This window comes from Zootoca vivipara, chromosome 15, assembly GCF_963506605.1.
Source record: "Zootoca vivipara chromosome 15, rZooViv1.1, whole genome shotgun sequence".
NCBI lineage: Eukaryota > Metazoa > Chordata > Lepidosauria > Squamata > Lacertidae > Zootoca > Zootoca vivipara.
In genome coordinates, this window is record NC_083290.1 from 7483813 (window position 1) to 7503195 (window position 19383).

The 19383-nt window shown below is 44.7% G+C and overlaps 1 protein-coding gene and 1 long non-coding RNA gene across 4 annotated transcripts in view; one reads left to right on the forward strand and one right to left on the reverse strand.

The window, feature by feature from the left end:
* The window catches only part of LOC132593242 (uncharacterized), a 329416-nt gene that overhangs the window by 213904 nt on the left and 96129 nt on the right, over window positions 1-19383 (reverse strand). The gene's annotated exons all lie outside the window — the stretch shown is intronic.
* SRSF1 (serine and arginine rich splicing factor 1) lies at window positions 4097-11720 on the forward strand. Of its 3 annotated transcripts, XR_004693997.2 has the most exons (5): window positions 4099-4745; window positions 8551-8735; window positions 9227-9399; window positions 10277-10396; window positions 11218-11720. XR_004693997.2 is itself a non-coding variant. In XM_035139436.2 (4 exons), exons 1-4 carry the CDS (start codon window positions 4552-4554, stop codon window positions 10313-10315), a joined length of 591 nt encoding a protein of 196 aa, XP_034995327.1. In that variant the 5' UTR covers window positions 4097-4551; the 3' UTR covers window positions 10316-11720. The 3 variants fall into 3 exon arrangements, 2 of the variants coding, with proteins under 2 accessions (XP_034995327.1, XP_060124598.1); XM_035139436.2 differs by having other exon boundaries at window positions 4097-4745; window positions 10277-11720; XM_060268615.1 differs by having other exon boundaries at window positions 4113-4745; window positions 9671-11720.

A 19383-nucleotide genomic window follows, 5' to 3' on the forward strand; every position in this document is an offset into this window, starting at 1 on the left:
CCTCCATGATTGCTTCCTGCTAGCCATTTCCAAATTCTCCGACTTCTCTCTTTTCCTAGCACACTCAAACTGCTCCCTTCAGCTCTCCATCCCCAAGGCAGGTCAAGTGTGTACAGTGGCTAGCAGCCAGAAAAAGCCATTAAGCAAGTAATTGGCATGTCCTGTCACATTCCCGAGGAAGACGCAGATGATGAGGAAATATAGGCTGCTTGCCACTGACTGGTTGGACGCAGAGGAGTGGTGGGAGGAACCAGCTGGAGGATGCCCAAGGGAAGAGCCAGGGGATTGTTGGTGGGATGACAATGAGTGGTCAGAGGGAGAAGCCTGGGAGGAGGTGTCAGGAGCTGAAGAGGCAACAGGGTTTATTGAGTGAGAAGAGTCTGTGGCAGAGACTTGTAATTTCTTGAGGCATGCCGCTGTTTGATGCATTTCCCCTCAAACCAGCTTCCATCTGATCTGAAAGCATACGTTGCTGTTAGGCTGAGGAGTGTACATTTAAGACAGCTGTTGCGCATGCGCGGGCAACAGCTCCACTGAATCAGGTGATGCGCACTTGGTGAAGACATCTCTGCCCCCTTTCTGGTGTCTTCAAGTAGCATAAAAGGTGACTTGAAACTCAGCAGAGTGAAAATTACCTTTATGTGTTTTAAGCCGCTAATGTGTAAAAGTAAAGGTAAAGGGACCCCTGACGATTAGGTCTAGTCGTGACCGACTCTGGGGTTGCAGTGCTCATCTCGCGTTATTGGCCGAGGGAGCCGGCATACAGCTTCCAGGTCATGTGGCCAGCATGACAAAGCCGCCTCTGGCGAACCAGAGCAGCACACAGAAACACCGTTTACCTTCCCACTGTAGCGGTACCTATTTATCTACTTGCACTTTGACGTGCTTTCGAACTGCTAGGTGGCTAGGAGCAGGGACCGAACAACGGGAGCTCACCCCGTCACAGGGATTCGAACCACCGACCTTCTGATCGGCAAGCCCTAGGCTCTGTGGTTTAACCCACAGCACCACCCACATGTACATAGCCTTAACTGAAAAGAATAAGAAGCCCTGTCCTATAAGATTAAATTAAGTGGTTTGAGTCTGAGAATAACCGTGTATCATGAGAAACCTAGAAGATGGGAGCAAAGTTTTTACCTATTCTAGCTCCTGAAAGAGTCGTGCTGTAGCAATGGAAGATGATAGGGCTGATCTTTGAGCACGACACAGAGGGCACAAGTAAATTTATGGAGTTAGCTAGCAAACATGGCAACAGTGGGAAAAGGTTTTAAGTAGGTTTTCCAGTGTTATACCTGGGTGTATACTAAGGAGGTGTTTAATGATGTCTGAGGAGCGGGGTTTTGTTGTATATGTGGGTGGTCTTAATGGGATTAGAGGAGACTTTGCAAGAAAACTGAAGATTTACCTGAAAGGGGCATTGTGGTGATATCCGATAGCAGGATTGTGATGAGGAATGAACCTGAGATATGGGACGGAAAGATCACTCTGTTAAAGTACTGACACAACAGGCATAATGATTGGTGGTGCTGTTTCCAGCCCGCAAGCCTGCTTTGATTTCCTCAGCACTGTTCACTTGCAGGATTCATCAACCACAGATGGCTCAATGCCACTCTGAAATAAAAGTGCTTCAAGGAGTTTTAACCGCTGGCTAGTAGTCTCTGCTGAGAAATTTGCTGAGAATTTCTGGTGGCAGGGCTGGGGTATGGGGTAGCAGTCTATAGTGACCCAGGAGCCATGGAGAAAGTCCCATAGTTAGGACCAAAAAACAAGAGGCAGATCAAAGGAGAAAACCGAAGGTGATTATAAAGGACAACAAAAGGATACAGGAATGCACGGGCGCTCAGGAAAACGTTAGTCCTACTCAGAGTAGACCTATTGAAAGTTACCAACATGCCTAACTTAGCTGCATTCATTTCAGTGGGTCTTCTTTTGAGTAAAACCTAGCTGGATACAACCCAATGTTGAGCACAACTGAAGTCGCCGGGTGGTATACGTATTCCACTGGCAAAAAAAAATTGTGCCAGCAGAAAACTGTAGTGTGCAACAGAGAATACAATAAGCAGGCTGCTGGTAACTTTGTAACATTATAGATTGTGCAACCTGTTGCTCACCAAGTTTCTACTTGTGCAAGTGCTGCATTGGGATTCATCTGTTACATAACATTAAAAGTCACCCACCCACTAGCGCAAGAGCCCTTGCTGTAGCGGAGAGAGCCTTCTGCATACAGCCTGCAGATACTTAAGCCTCTTTATACTCCTTCCTGTTCCTATAGCCTCCCTTTCCCAAGATTTAAGGACCACTTTCATACCTGGGCTTTAAGATCAGCATCAGAGCAGCTCTCTGGTTCATTATTAGCAATGAACGGTGCCTCCAGTCACTATTCTGTAGGAAGGATTCAAACGCACACCAGAAATTTAGGTTTCTTGTCAAGGGACTCAAGATTAGAAGGGAAACTATACTCTGACCCTTACATCAACCATAAACTCTCTGTGCTTACAAATGATTTATGTAGTATTACCATCTGCTTGCAAGCTGCCTTGAGAGTAATTTAATTTAAAGGCAGGATATAGCTATTCAAAATAATAAATAAGTATACCTTCAAAACAGAAAAATACAAAATGAGAATACAAAATACATAATAATAATAATAATAACAATAATAACAATAATAAACATATAACCTCCCCTCCCAAGCTCAGTGGGTGACTTTGGGCCAGTCACTGCACTCACCTTAACCTACTTCTCAGGATAAAACAGGGAGGGGAGAACCATGTACACCACCTTGAATTCCTTGGAGGAAAAGGTGGTATATAAATGTGATAAATAAAATAAATACGCTCCCCTAACCTGTTGCCGCCAGATGTTTTACACTACAACTCACATCCCTGACCATTGGCTAAGCCATCAGCTGATGCGAGTCCGAAACATCTGCAGGGCACCACATTGTGTTTTTTAAATTGTAGTTTCATGTTGTGAACCGCCCTGAAATCTGCAGGAATAGGGCGATATACAAATTTAATAAATTTAATATCTGAAGAAGTGTGCATGCACACGAAAGCTCATACCTATGACAAACTTAGTTGGTCTCTAAGGTGCTACTGGAAGGATTTTTTTAAATTTTTTGTTTCGACTATGTCAGACCAACACGGCTACCTACCTGTATTTAATAAATAAGTAATAAAAGAAGGCTGAAAACTCAGGGTTAGTCACAAAACGCCTGCAGCATGAGGAAGCGATAATCTATTTGCAACAACTTGTGCCACTGATCATCTCTTCTTTGGAGATCCCTCATAGCTGAGTAAGATTGTCTTCCATGAATATGGTCTTAACTGTGTGTCCGTTAAGTAACTGGGTGTCAATTCTGGATCTGCACGTCCTTCCACAGTGGGGACATACATAAGTTTCCAGGCGCGAGTTGATCACAGTGAAGATTTGCCAAACGTGCCTTCCTCTTTAGCACGTTTCTCCCTTTCGTCCTGCGTTTGTGCTTCTACAAAGCCTATGGCGCCTTTGGTAAAGACTGTTCTCAAATTGGAGCACTCGCAGTGCCACTGATAACTGTGCATTCGAACACTGGTTTATCTCATTCACACGTTACATGTGTGATGTACAACTTCAATATCCAGGTCTACATGAAAGGCGCGGGGGGCGGGGACTACAGTAATAGATGCACTTGCCCTTATTCTTACATCTAACAGTTATCATGTAAGGTCTACTGGGGCGGATTTTGTTTTTTTGTTTGCTGTCTATTCTCCTCTGCCCTCACGCCCTATTGGCCAACCGCTCTGCATTGTGGGACTATTCCTTCCTTGGCGCCAAGGCCCTCTTACGCGTGTTGCATTGTGGGGGAAGCTCATCTCCCGCCGGATCTTCTTCCCAAGTACTTTTAACGGTCCGCACCGCTTGAGGGCTAACGGAAGCCCCTTCGCTCCGCACGGCTTAAAAAATAACAAGTCGTCCGCTTTCACCTCACCACCTCTTTAAAACAAACGTGCGCCAACCTCTCCTCGTCGCCTCCACCAGAAACAAATAGGGACTACTTTTTTCCCTTACTCGAAAGGGGGGGGGTTAGAAATCGGCGCATGCGCCCTTCGAAGGTGGATATCGCGAACGGCAAGCATGAACGTGAGTGTCTCCACAGCCCGCCTCCAAGCCAGCAGAGTGTGACGTCGAGGCGGCGCGGGAGGATCCTTGCGCAGGGCAGGTAGGGCCGCGTGAGGCGGACGCCATTTTGTGGTGGCTTCAAGGAGTGGGAACGAAGAGGAGGCGCCGCGCTGCCGCTACTGCTGCTGCCGCCACGACTAACCCCGCCGCCACCACCACCACCACCACCACCTTCCTTCCTTCTCCTCTCCCGCCTTTTCTTCCCATCTCTCTCTTTTTAAAAAATAATAATTTTACCTCAGCTCCTTTTTAAAACATTTGCCCACATATATATCTCCACCTGCCCTTTTCCCACCCGCTCCCGGGCCTCCTCTCCTCGGCTCCGTCTTCCATTTTTCTCCCCTCACAAGCGCCCACCACCCAACCGCAACCATTGCCGACCTAGCTATGTCTGGTGGCGGCGTGATCCGCGGCCCGGCCGGGAACAACGACTGCCGCATCTACGTGGGGAACCTGCCGCCGGACATCCGCACCAAGGACATCGAGGACGTCTTCTACAAGTACGGCGCCATCCGGGACATCGACCTCAAGAACCGCCGCGGGGGCCCGCCGTTCGCCTTCGTCGAGTTCGAGGACCCCAGGTGGGAAGGGCGGGCGAGGGGCGGCTTCGGGTGCGGAAGAAGGAGGGGAGGGAGAGTGTCGGCTGAAGAGATCCGCCGCAGCCGAGCAGGGCCCCGTCTTCAGGAACCCGCCGCGGGCTCTACTCGAGAGTAGGCCCGACGAAATACCATCGCTGACTCCGGGAGGGGGGTTTGGCTCTCTCGACGCTTTGCATGCCGCCCGCAGCCGCGGAATGCGAAACTGGGTACGGTTACCTTAGCGCGAATCCTGCTTCGTGCGCACGGTCCTCTTTTACACGCCTCAACTGCCTCGTGTTGCACGCTCTGGGCGAAGGAATCTCGACGGCATGTAAAGAAAAACAACCGCGCTGGGTTCTGTCCCGCGGGCCCAAGTTATTTGCGCCCGTTAACTTCAGCGGGCCAACTCCGAGAGTAGGGCTGGGCGTTGGGTGCCACCCGCAGTTGGAAATGCGACGTGGAAACTGATGAGCACTCCGGTGCGGGTTTCTCCTACAAGGCGCACATTTTTCTATGCGGTTTTTGGCTAGGTGGTGGTTATGTTTTTTTGGGGGGGCGCAAAGCGATTTCCCCTAATGTAATGCACGTTTTATAAAAATCCAGCGTAAAGGCCACTGATTTCAATAGTCTGCTCTTGAGTAGTACTGGGAAGCAGACGGCCAATTAGAACCATTGGGTTGTCTCACTTTTATTCAAGAGCAGAATTGAAACCTGGAGGCACGAGTCCATTTTCTAGACCCACAAGATTGGGTTCTGTTTCTTTACATGTTAGAATTCTTGGGATTTCTGTTTTACATGCTTTTTATATGTATGTTTTTAATACAGCTGTTTTATTTGTGTTAGGCTGTGTTCCTTGTTTAACATTTTAATGATGTATTGTTTGTTTATGGGGTACACACAACTTAAGAGTTTTCTTTTTGAAATATTGAACGGATTTTAAATGCTTTTAAATAAACAAGTTGTGACCCCTATTTTCAATGGATCCACTCTGAGGATACAAACCAGTAGGTCTACCCTTTGAGTAGGACTAAAATTGGGCATAGCCAATTTTGTGTACTTGTTTAAAAACAGGATCCTAAATCATTACTTTTCAGAAAGTAACAGTTGAATTCAATAGGGCTTACCTCCAGGTAAGTGAAGTTAGGATTGCAGCCCGTGGTGGTTCTTTCCCCCCTACTTTCTTAGCACAATCAGTCTCAGGACCACTAACAAATTCAAAGGTTCTCATCCATCCTCCTTTTTGTCTTCACAACAATCCTGTGGGGTAGGTCAGGCTGAGATAAACACACTGGCCCAAGGACCCTAAGGCTTTGGGTGATGGGGAGAGAGTGTGCTTATAGCTAGCAGACCTGTACTTAAAAAACATTTACTTATTCTAAATAATTTATCCTGGCCTTCATAAGTGCTCTGCATATCTAACCAATCCAAAGTTTCTCCCATACTTCTTTATCAGTTCTTGCACCAACCCTGTTAGATAGGTTAAGTAGAGAAAGTGCCAAAGGCCACTTCATATGCTTTATAGTTTGAGGGCTTTGAATCATTTCCTTGTAGTAGCCCTGCTAGGAGGCTGTGCTGAGATGTGGTGACTGGCTCCCAAGATCCTTGAGCTAGTTGCATGCTGTCAGCTTGATGTACTTTGCAGGGTTGTTGTAAAGGATAAATGATTTACCGTATATCCCCGCACAACCCTGTGAAGCCCACTGGAGTATCATTATCAGTATTTTTACTCAGCCTGACCTGGCTTACAGGGTTGTTGTGCAATGCTCAGAGAGCCTTGGAGAAATGGAGGAATTAAAATCTACTGTAGTAATGTGCAGTCCCATATGAATCTTTACTATGCATTCATAGGATTTGACACTTTTTTATTTTCTTGTTTGTTGCTTCAGGAAAGGAAGGTGGGTTGCAGGTATTAAATGAAATAAAAATGGAATGATCCTGTGAGTGCTTGCTTGGAAGCATGTTTTCCTAAGCCAGTTGTCTTCAAGCCTTTTTGCCCCAAAATTCATGTTTAACTCCCAGGCTTTTAGTGGATGAAATCTCATGCTTCACTGTGTACGTGTAGCATTGTGTTAATTAATTGCTCTTTTTAAAACAATGTTATAAAAGCTTGTGTTGGCTTACAGGCAAATGTCATCACAATTTTTCTTAAACTTTATTGCTAGCTACCTTAGAAGCTTCTGCTGAAATGCAGAGTAGATTTTTGCTAAATAGACAAACTACAACTTAAAAGTAGGACCCACCCATTTTCAAAATCAATTTTGTATTGCATCTTGTGTCTCAAGGGCAGACAGAACCTCTATACTGTAACTTTTTGTGTATAAAATGAGATTTTATTTGGGAGAAACTGCCTGTAGAAATTTCCACTTTCACAACTTTTCAGAATTTGTGGGGCTGTTCTTCATTGCCTCTGTTTTTATCAATTGTCCCAATGCTTTTGAATGCATAGAAGATTACAACATATTACATATTTGTGAGCAATTTGGTTAAAAAAAACCATTTGCATGCTTTCCTGTGCATCTCTGTGTGTAAAAGGGTAAAATACTTTTCTTATAAATAAAAATTTAGGGGAGGGAAATTCCCCAAGAGTGGTGCAAGCCCTGGGTCCTGGCATAGGCAGACATCATTTACTGCCTCTCTCTTGAGACTCAAGAGAACTATTACAGTGTTGATTTTTCTACATGGAATCCCACAACTCAAGCTACTTTTAACTATAAGCAATCTTGGTATACACCTCACTTGAAGTCTAGTGACCGGCTTAGAATTCTTTCAGATCATTCTGTGTATGTAGGACTGTGGAGTTCTGTTTACTACATTGTAGGTGTACATAGAAGTTGCAGACCTTTAAAAGTTCATTTAATGTTCTGCTTTTTTAACGAGCATGCATATATGGCAAGTAGTTTTCCATATAAACATAGTGGCTAGTATACAACTAAATCATTGTGGACAAACCTCCCCTCCCATTTTCTTGCCCCACAAGCTCTCCCATCTGCTCTGTGGCTTCCTATAACGCTTCAGAGCAGATTTGGGACTGTGCCAGAGGGGGGCAGGGAGGAAAGGAAGGAAAAGTTAACTGATTTAGTTGAGATACAGCTCAGTACATGTTACTAAAATCTTATTAATGACTTAAAACCATGTCTTCGTTTTACATAAAAGTAACATTCTTTTAAGTCATTAACAAGGTTTTAGTTCCTGTTCTGTTGTGGTGGTCTGGTTCCTTTATGCATTGGCATAGCACATGCAAATATAAAAGGCTTCACAATGCACAAACTCAAGCACTTGCTTGATTTTGATTTTATCCAGCCTTTACCTCTATCTTTCTATATACCACTGTGTGTTTAGGCAGGGATCCCTTGTACGAATTGATTTCTCATTCCACCTATTTTCTTTTCCCTCCCAAATCCCCACCAGTGCGTCAAATTTCATGCTTTGACATGATACAGGGTACAGCTCTGTTTCTTGTTTCCCAGTTTGTTGATCTAGCTCAGGGTTTTCCAAACTTGGGTCTCCAACTGTTTTTGGACTACAACACTGGACATGGTAGCTAGGGATGATGGGAGATGTTGTCCAAATAGCTGGAGGCAAAAGTTTGGGAAACACTGATCTAGTGCTAACACCATTCTAACAGGTGAAAAGTTCTGTCACTCAAGACTGTGTTGGTTTCTCCTCTTGCAACTGCAGCCTCTGGTATAGTGACCTGTTCTTCTAGTGTCATTGACTTAAGGGAGGGGCAGTAACAAAAGCACAATGTGCTGCTAGCTCCCAGGAGCCTTTGATCTATCTTCAGTGTGGTTCTTTTCCATTTTTGCAGGGATGCGGAGGATGCAGTCTATGGACGGGATGGATATGATTATGATGGGTATCGTCTACGAGTGGAGTTTCCTCGAAGTGGACGGGGCACTGGCAGGGGTGGAGGAGGCGGTGGAGGTGGTGGGGCCCCAAGGGGCAGATATGGACCCCCATCCAGGCGATCAGAGTACAGAGTGATAGTATCAGGTAAGTCATTTGTACACTTGGGAAAAGCAGCTTTCTTTGTTCAAATACAGCTTGGTCATCTAGGAAGAAGATAATATATATCTGCATGTATCAGATGTATTCCCATTTGCAACTTTGGGCTGGTATATAGTGAGTTCTCAGAATTTGGCATGCTGCAAAGCTTAGTTTTCACTTTCTTTTTTTTAATGGTTGTTTGGGCTTGTTAAAAAAATCAAAAGCAAGCTTGCAATGGTTATTTGGGGCCCTAATGCCTTATAGAGCTTCCTGCTTCTATTGCCTTTTTAAAACAACAATATGCCTTTGTACTTTCCAAAAATCCTGAAACCTGGATGTATGTACTTAATCGTGTTGTTAACATGCCACTTGCTGGAAAAAATGAATTTCTACTTGTGACCCTCTCCAAACACGGTCCATTCTTGAGTATATGAAGGTCTGATTGCATCAATCTCTGCTTAACATCATTTAACTGAAAGTAACTGTCTCTTGTTCAGGACTACCTCCCAGTGGAAGCTGGCAGGATTTAAAGGATCACATGCGTGAAGCAGGTGATGTATGTTATGCTGATGTTTTCCGAGATGGAACTGGTGTCGTGGAGTTTGTACGGAAAGAAGACATGACCTACGCAGTGCGAAAACTGGATAACACTAAGTTTAGATCTCATGAGGTAGGTTTTCCACTTAATGTTTTGACCAGAATTGGATGCACAGGGTTACAATTGGATGCAATAGGATTGAAGGTAAGGAGGCGCAGTCTCTGTTTGCAGCATTAACAAATACTGAAAACTTGTTGGGACATCCCATGTTAAGAATAGTATGCAGGGAGATGTGATGCGACTCCTCTTGGTTCTTGTAAAAAGATCTTCAGTCTGTCAGCATGCCTGCAAAGACAGCTCAAAAGCGTAGACCTTTCAATCGAAAGTTGTGTCTATTTGATAGGGAGAAACTGCCTACATCCGTGTTAAAGTTGATGGCCCAAGAAGTCCAAGTTACGGAAGATCTCGCTCTCGCAGCCGTAGTCGTAGCAGAAGCCGTAGCCGAAGCAACAGCAGAAGTCGCAGTTATTCCCCGAGAAGAAGCAGAGGATCTCCACGCTACTCTCCCCGTCACAGCAGATCACGTTCCCGTACATAAATGATCTTTAATGGTGCTCCTTTTTGTAGAAAACCCCTCCATGTTGTACGCAGTTTTCCTTTACTCAGTACAGTCTTTCTTTTTTAAAAAAAATTCAAGCTGTTTTACTCAAAATTGGCTAAAGTGTTGAATTGCATTCTTGTATATTATCCCTAGTGAGTATTTGCTCCTTAACATCAACATTCCCTCACGTCTTTGATGAATTGTATTTTAACACATCCTAGGCAGGGTTCTCTCTAGTTAGGTAGTTTGCTGCCCATATTCTCTTCCAATATGGTATTGCTGTATAAAATGTCTTTGTTCAACTATGGTTTCTACAAGCTGGGAATGTTGGGGGGAAATTGTGGTTTAACTTGTCTCTTCTGGGGGAGCTTACATTTTTATCTTGCCTTTTCATGTGTCTTTCTGTAGACATATCTGAAGAGATGGATTAAGAATGCTTTGGATTAAAGGATTGTGGAGCACATGTCAATCATTTTAGGATTGTCAAAAGGAGGATTGAGGAGGATCAGATCAATAATGGAGGCAATGGTATGACTCCAAGTGCTATTGTCACAGATTAAATTGGCAGTATTGACCTTATACCGAAACTAGGCTAGTACACAACATCTCCATTGTTCCATTAGTTAGCTGTAATCTTCTAACTTCCATGATGCAATGAATGCTAAATATACCCATGTAACTCTTCCAGTCTCTGGGGGTGGGGGGGCGTATGCTGAGTGACTGCAATGTATCAGTTGATTACAGGTGCAAACCATTAGTGCACCTGTAAAGTACAGGTTGTTTCAAACCTGTAAGTATAATCTCAATACTGCTAAAATCTGCATGTCCTCTGTGTGACTGATATAGCATTGCTGTTTCATCTTAAAAGTAACAGAATGAAAGCAATTATAGGAGGGGTTTTTAAACATGGGGGATCCTTTTTAAATCCACGTCTTCCCCTTCAGGATAAGTCGAGAGTTGACTTGCATCAATTAAATTTGTTACCTCCCAGATAGTACAATAATGAGCTTTTAGTTTAGATATGCAGTAGGTGGATAGCTTTAGCAGCAAGTTTTTGCAACTTCATAGAGAACTTTTTTCAACCACCAAACCTGTAAAGCGCCATATAGGAATTGATATGTTGGCATTATCAGTTACCCTGTGTAAATACTAGAATGTTTCCTCCAGATAATTAACATTGCTAAAATCTGAGCTTCACAATTCAAAAGCTTGTCTTGGGGAATTGATAGTTATGAATGCCCATCTTTATTACTCAGTAGCAGACATAACTTATCATTCTCCTAAATCCTATTTTCCATTACGGTATCTAACTTTCTGCCTCCTTTTTTTTGGTTTTGCTGGTTATAAAGGTTTGGATTGGAGAGGGCTCACTGGATCCCAATCCTTGGAGCTGGATCATTGGATTCAAATCATAATGTGGATAGGATAGGGAGGATCAATTGCAAGGATTCATGGAGCGGGATCAGATTACCAGGAACATAGGAATGGATTCCTGCCCCAACCAAACCGCATTCGTGTGGATTTTTATTCAACTCAATTGGCTATTCCAAAGATTTTTCCTATTTTTGACGATTGGAGCCCTTAAGATGCACGATGGAGTTTTCATTTTTTGGTAAAAGGAGCAAAGCAAGGACCTGGAGAGGTACGCTGGAGCATTCTCCTTGGAAGGATTCAGCACGAGTAGATGGTAAATGTTAAACGGGAAAAGGGGGGTTTGTTTAAAAACGTTAAACTAATAAGTCATTTATCTAAATTTAAAGACACAAAGAAATTGGAGTCTTAAGATTAAGTAGGTTTTCAATTGGCTATTGCCTTTTTTTCTTTTGACAAAATAAAATTTTATAAAAAAGTGCATGGTGGTTCTGTTGTATTAAATAATGCCCTCTTGCATTGTCTTGTGCCATGATGAATGAACTCAGCCTTTAAGCTCCTCTGTCCTTGGCCTGGGAACTGAATGGGTATTTTGTGGCCCATTCATTTCCATTGGATCCCTGTCACCCCTATGGGAACAGTGGTGAGTCGTGAAGAGGGTTGAGTCTGACCCCTCTTGGAAGTTGAACATCGTGGATCCTACATGGTCATGCATCTGGAGTTCAAGCAAAATAGTCTGCTCCTCTATAGTGTGATAGAAAACATTCTTCAAGGGCTCTCACAATTGTTGGTGAGTGCAGATTTTGGATAACAAGGTAAGACTATTTGACTTCTGTATTGGGCGAGACTAGTTTATCAAGCCAGTGCTTTAGTTTCGTGTAAATAGACCTTGGAATGTGAACTGCCTGTGGGCTGACTCACTGTTGCATTGCCTTACGTTCCTGCTTCAGAGCTCTTGAAAGGCTGCACTTGTGGGCTACTAAAAAACAATCCAAAGAAAGTACTTTCCTGAAAGATAAATGGCAGCACCTGCCTGAGGCCACCTCATGGATCCTAGTCCCAGGCTCAACACTGCACTTTGCTGGCCATTAAGTATATTTCCAGATGTGTTTGGCTGCAGCACCTGTCCCCTGTGCTAGGCAGTACTTCTCACCACTCTTGACATATCCTGTATGCAAGTAAAGCGATGCACCCATCGCTCCACCCACATGCTCAGAAACTAAGGTTTTGCAACCTAGCAGCTGTAAAAGTTGTCTGATTAGCTGACTTGAGTAGGGGGTCCATTTTTAAGTAAGGAGGAAGAGCCATTGTGTTACAATGTGAATCACACAATCTCAGGTTCCTGCTAATCTGAAAGTGATGAGGATGTCCTTATGGTTGTCCAGTACTGGTACTTGCTATGTCAGCTGCTATAAAGCTGTGTGCCTTAAGATGTAGTGCTTGCAGCTAGTTCATACTAACTAGAGTGGCAGGAATAGTGCCAGAAAAATCCATCTGATAGGCTACATTGTGATGAAGAAGCCATTTAAGGTGGAAAAAGCACCAGCCTCTTGAGAGTTCTGATGGTATAAACAAGTTCTTTGGCCATGCATCAAATGCTAAAAGTTACCTTTTAGCAAGCAAATACAAAGGGCCCTGGAATGACACTGGATCCTTTGTGTGGTTCTTCACCCCTGTTTAATTGTGTAGCTCATTGGATGAAGATTGGATCCTGAAAGGCTGGGTTCAGATCTCTTAGCCATAGAGTTCACTGGGTCAGGGCCAGTCAGTATCTCCACCTTCCTGGTGGAGGTAGAGAGGGAGTCCATCCTATTTGTAGTGCTTAGGTTTTTGCCTTCACTGGTGCCGGGGAGGCCCTGTGCATCTCAGCTGCTTTTTCAAAGTCCAGTAAAGTCCACTTGAACTCTGTAATGAGTGAGGAACAGTGAGCTTCCTCAGAAATGTAAACTGAAAATAGCCTCTTGGGTAACTGCTGCAGGATGAGACTTTGAACCTTGCTGAGGTAAGCAGGATTCTAATGATAAAAGGTCTACACTTGTTTAGTAGTGGCTAAAACAGCACAAACAAGACAAAGGAAAAAGGTAAATATTCATCAGGGGGGAAAAGCCAGGCCTGTAATTAACATGTGACTTGCCCCTTTGCATAATAAAACACCTGGGTCTTAGCTTGAGGCAAAAGATTGTCAGCCTCATAAGGTTTCTGGTGCTGGATCAAACACCCTAGAGTGTGGTGCTTGCTGCATAATAATGCAAATTATAGCCTTCAATAATTAGCACATGATCCTTCAATAATTGGCATATTGCAAGTTGCTTAGTGGAAAACAAAGTGATACTGGTAGGGGAAGGCCTCTGGCTTCTCTTAGCCATTAAAGCTACAGTACTTCTCATTATTCCCTACAAGAGAAACATTTTACTCAAACTACTTGGAAGCAAAAAATAAAAAGGTTAATGCTCCTGAATGTATGTATGTTGTTGGGATTAGCAGTTAGGGGGCCTAGTAGCCAAGTAAAACAGGAATGGAGAGCTCATAGCCTTCCAGAGGTTGCTGGCATACTCCATTATCCCTTTCTTCTGACCATAGCTGCCAAGTTTTCCCTTTTCTCATGAGGAAGCCTATTCAGCATAAGGGAATTTCCCTTAAAAAAAGGGAGAACTTGGCAGCTATGCTTCTGACCATGTTAGCTGGGGCTGATGGGAAGTGGATCCCCACAGCTGAAGGGCACCTTATTGGTTATTCCTGGTTTAAGGAATACAATTCTGCACACTTAGTTAATTTAGCCAACTAAAACAATTGCGTAGAACCCTTGCACTCTGCAGGAGGGTATACTTCAAGTTCAGCTCTTGTCTGAATCCCACCTGCACTCCAGAAACTATCTCTTGCAGTAATGTGTCTGCACGTGTCGGATGACAAAGGGCCCAGTTGTCAGTAATTGGGTAGCGACCAGAATTTTCATTTATGTAGGATGGAAAGGAAACTCCTTTCAGTTACATCCAATGCGGCCATTCTGCTTTTGCTTTTCCTCCTCTGAGCATCCTGCTGTTCAGCCTCAAAATCTCCAGGGGGCTGGGAGAGACTAGCAGATTTTGGGGTAAGCATGGGTAGGAGAGAGAGAGACAGTCTTATTAATGCAAGCAGAACTTGTATTATTGTATTTTAAAATTTTCATCCACCCTGGAACCTCACGGTAAAGGGACCCCTGACCATTAGGTCCAGTCGTGACTGACTCTGGGGTTGCGGCGCTCATCTTGCGTTATTGGCCAAGGGAGCATTTCTGTTGCTTTTCCGGGTCGGAAGTTGGCAGCCGCGCCACACCACGCCGGTAAGAGCGGGTGGCGGGGCCCCTGGGGGCCGCATAAAAGAGCCTCGGGGGCCCCGGGCCATAGTCTGCGGACCCCTGCCCTTGGCTCTGGTTTAACCCACAGTGCCACCCGCGTCCACGGTAAAGAGTAGGTAACAAATTAATAAAAAATAATTCAAAGAGTAAAAACAGGAGTATATAATACCACTCCAGTGGCTGCAGGGGGTTGCAGTGTCAGATTATTTGCCAGATCTTGACCACAATATCCTTGTGAAGACCTTTGGCCATAAGCCAGAGGTTTTCAACCTTTTTGAGTCCATTGGTCCCTTAAGCAACTACATCCTTTCTGTGGGGCCTAGGAGCCCAGTTATGTCACCCCTTGCCTGCTGAGCTGGCAACCTCGTCCTTTTTCAAATGCCCTACCTTAGCCGCCTCTCTCCCCAATCCTGAAGAGAGGTGCCTCCCCGAGGCACCATTTGCCTGAGGTATTTGGGAGGCTGAGACTCCGGAGGGCATCAGAGGAGGGAGGGAAGGAAAGGGGGACAGAGATTTGACTAGTATCAGCAATGTGATTGGCGCCTGGGTTGGGCAAGTAATCCTTTGGTTGCTGCAGTTTGAAAGGGGCAAAGTGTGGGAAGGGTGCAGTGGAGAGGTTTTAACAGGCTTGTAAAGAGGTTTGTTAAACTTGAGATGGATAGGACCTGTGACCCTCCAGATGTTGCATGGCTGCAACTCCCATCCCCGACCCATGTTGGCTGGGGCTGGTGGGAGCTGAAGTCCCAACACCTGGAGGGCCACAGGTGTGTGCCCCCCCCAGCATGAAACTTCAAAATCCACAGTTGGGTGCTGCTTTTTATTGGGACCTGCAAAAATGTGACAAGCTTTCAAGATGTCCAAGATTCTTCGTCAGGAGAGCTCAGAAGCTTTGCTTCTGCCACATTTTCATAGGTTCCAATAAAGGTATGGCTGAACTGGATTTTACGAACCTACATGGTTACAATAGCTTTCTAAGTGCATTAAATGTTAGTGTACAATCTACTTTTTTTAGTTCAGGCAATAAAATTTTGTGCGCTAGAGTTAAATGGACCCCAGGATTGCCCTCTTGCTTTTTAAAATGTGTGTTGCTTTTTGGTAGTCTCTCTGTTTCTGTTTCCTACTTGCTCAGAAAAATGTAGGAGAAAATCGGTAAAACCAGGAAATGAAACATGAACTCTCTGGCTGCAATTAGTTTGCATATCGTTTCTGTTAACAGATGACTGAGGCATGCAGACTTGGAGCCCTGCTGGTGGATGATTTGAACTTGGAGCCAGGAGAGGATTCCTAGAGGCAACCCTTTTCCTCCTTGAATGTTTTCAGGCCCTTGCAGAACAGTTCAGCAGTACACAGGAGAGGAGGAGACCCGTTTTTGTTTGCTGGATCACGGCCTGGCAAGCTTTAGCATAGAATTCCTTCAGCATCACTGCCATTGTGTTTCCAGGAGTCCATATCCACCAAAGGGGAAGAGGGCATTTAGGCATTGCAGTGACTGAGGACTGTTGAACCCTGCTGGATGTGATGCCTCTCAAAATGGGGTGGGTGCAGATTGGCCTTTTTTGCCTGGCCCATGGTGATTTTCAAACGCAGTTGGCATTAACATTTTCATGGAGACCTCAAATTGTCAAATGGCTGCTGGCATTTTTGTTCAAGAGCCAACTCTGTAGCCAGTGAGCAGCATACAAACTATATAAACAACACCAGATCTCTGAGTACCCAGGCACTGCAATGTGCTCGGACCCAACTAGTCACAACCTCGTGCTCTCCTTGCCTGACAGTGTGCAAGTTGTTAAGCATATCCACCACTCCAGGCATGCACACACTTGCTTCCCTCAAGTTAGGGAAGGAAAGTTAAGCATACTGCTGAACCTAGGTAAAGGGTAAAGGTAAAGGGACCCCTGACCATTAGGTCCAGTCGTGACCGACTCTGGGGTTGCGCGCTCATCTCACATTATTGGCCGAGGGAGCCGGCGTATAGCTTCCAGGTCATGTGGCCAGCATGACAAAGCCGCTTCTGGCAAACCAGAGCAGCACACGGAAACGCCGTTTACCTTCCCGCTGTAGCGGTTCCTATTTATCTACTTGCACTTTGATGTGCTTTCGAACTGCTAGGTTGGCAGGAGCTGGGACCAAGCAACGGGAGCTCACCTCGTCACAGGGATTCGAACCGCCGACCTTCTGATCAGCAAGCCCTAGGCTCAGTGGTTTAACCACAGCGCCACCTGGGTCCCGATACTGCTGAACCTACTGAGTACAAATACTTGGTCAGAGGTCACATACAGAATTTGGCAGACAGGATTTGAACACAGGACTCCTAAAATCCATGTCCAGTTCTTGTTTTCTATGCCCCTCGCAACTCATAAATCTTGTGATCTGAAGCATTTATAAAAATTGAATTTACTTCCAGTACTACCATACTTGTGGCTCTTGATTTTCTTTGCAACTCTAGGTCATGAGGCCTATGTATTGAAGGTCCTAAATAATTGTATTCAAAGCATTTCTTCAAGTACAGTGCAATGCACCAGAATTTCATCATGTCACAAATAAGGACCAAATACTTCATCCGCTTCCCCCAGCTTCCCCCAGCTGTGGTCATTTAGTTTGTGGAACCAGTCCGTTGAAAATAGTACAGCAACTGAATTAAGTAAAAATCATGGGGGCCCTAAAACAACATATTTTGAATAGCTGCACAATTCAAAGACTTGGAAAAATGCTCTAAAACGGCTCTTGATGAGCTGTGCTGTTGGACTCGTGAGATCACGTTCACATTCCTATGGTGCTAAATCACCCTTTCTGGCAATCCTTTTTCACTTCTGCAAGTACCGGTAATGACTGCTGCAAAATTGAGCAATGGCTTAATTCCTAGTGACTTCGGCACGTGTTTACTGGATGAATTACAACCCTCCCCCTTGGTTCTTGCTTAATGTACAGGCTCCATGCCAGTTTAATAGCTGCACTGCTGAGGAGCTGAGTGCAGTGCAGGGACACCTGACCTTAGTTCTGAAAAGTGTGTGATGTTCTGTAACGTTGCTTGCACCTTTGAATTCTGTTTCGAGGATCCAAAGAACCCATGACTGCAGAAAGCTGTCTTACACTGAGGTCAGACCAATGGTTCATGCAGCTCAGTATTCTTTGGCTCTCCAGGATTGAAGGCAGGCTTCTCCCCGTCTTCTAGATACTGGCAACTGAAGCAGGGATGTGTCTGCAAAGCAGATGCTTGTCACTGAGCTACACCCCTGCTCCTAACATCACAACCAGTTTCTTGCACCCCAAGCAAACGTGTTCCTTGATAGGTCTTCAACGGCACATATGGAAACCACTTTCAGAACAGGAGGGGTGGTTTTTAAGGGCGGTCTGTTAGAGTCAACAAGTTATGCTAGACTTGTGCAAATGTCTCAAAAGCCACAGTACCCACCTTTCCTGGAAAGTCTTTCATTCTCATTGTTTACAACAAACCAACTGAAGAGCGGTTTATCTGTTAGGCCTGGACCTTCAGTCCATCTCCAACTCTGGGTCCATGCTAGGGATGGATGAATCTCATCTCTTTGCAAGTCCTTCACTCTCAAAAGTGTTTGCTCTTAAGTCCACATGAAAAACAACCAAACGTTTTCGTTTAGTTTTTTGAAGGTGTTTTATGCCCAAAAGATGCATTAAAATGCTTTATTCTTTATGGTGAGGACTGTTTCAACATTGGGAGGAATGTATGAACCTACGAAAATGCTGCAGATAACCTGCTTTTGCAGAAGAGCATGCTGAGCCACAACCTTTATCCCTGATGTGCTAGCCTTCCTACTTGCAGGGAGGTTTCTGGGGAGGCACCACTTTAAGGGGTTGGCATTCATACTCTAGACAAGATGAGACTTTCCAATTGCAAAGAACTATGCTGCAGCTGCATTTTGGGATGGTTATCTTGGAACATGAGCCAGATGGTAAGACAATGATTGCTGTCTGCTTTAAAGCAGACAAGGTACTCTGCCTCCCCAGAAGGTTCAAGACTGATGCTTCCCCTGAGCTGTCTTTTAACCAGTGATCTGATAAATTCCTCCTCATAACCAGCATAGCATTGCTCAAGGCATGGTTGCGAATTTTAAAACTCCACTAAATGCTTCTTGCTTGCATTCTAATAAAAGACCAGGGGCTCACTGATGTAGCAAGGAGGGCGTTTTGTGGGTTCCTTCAAAACCTGGGCCAAGCCTTGTGCATGTGTGCGCACATGCATGCTAATATGCATATATTGTGTGTGTATTTCAGTGGAAGTTGCTTTTGGGTCTTAGAAAAACAAATTTTAAAAACAAGACCACATTTTCTTGCATTCTTACTCTTCTGCTTCCAAGTTTTTCCGTGGGCAGTGATCTGCCTTTTGAGTTACTTTGACACTGTATATAGGAATGTGCTATGAATTAAAGCAACTGCTCTTTAGATTCCATCCTAGTTTTTTCTTTTTCTTTTAAGGTCTGTTGGGGCCATTTCCTCACCCAGCCACCCACCCACCCACCCACCATTGTCCCTTCATAAGTCACTCTGTTTATACTTTTAAATTTCTGAGCAAGTGCCTATTTTCTATTGGAGCGGCCTACACATAGTGCTTGATGCCGACAATGGTAGGCCCTTTTCAAACAGGCCCTTTTTCTTTCCAAGAACTCTTCAGGCACTCGCAGAGCATGCAAATTGGAATCCCATTGCGTCTCAGGCTGCAATGTGGCGATGTGCCATCATCCCTGCCTGCTGAATGTGCTGTGGGGAGCACTGGAGGTGGGTGGCACGAAATAAATATTGGAAATCTGTGTACCCACAGATGAGGCAGCCTGCTGCC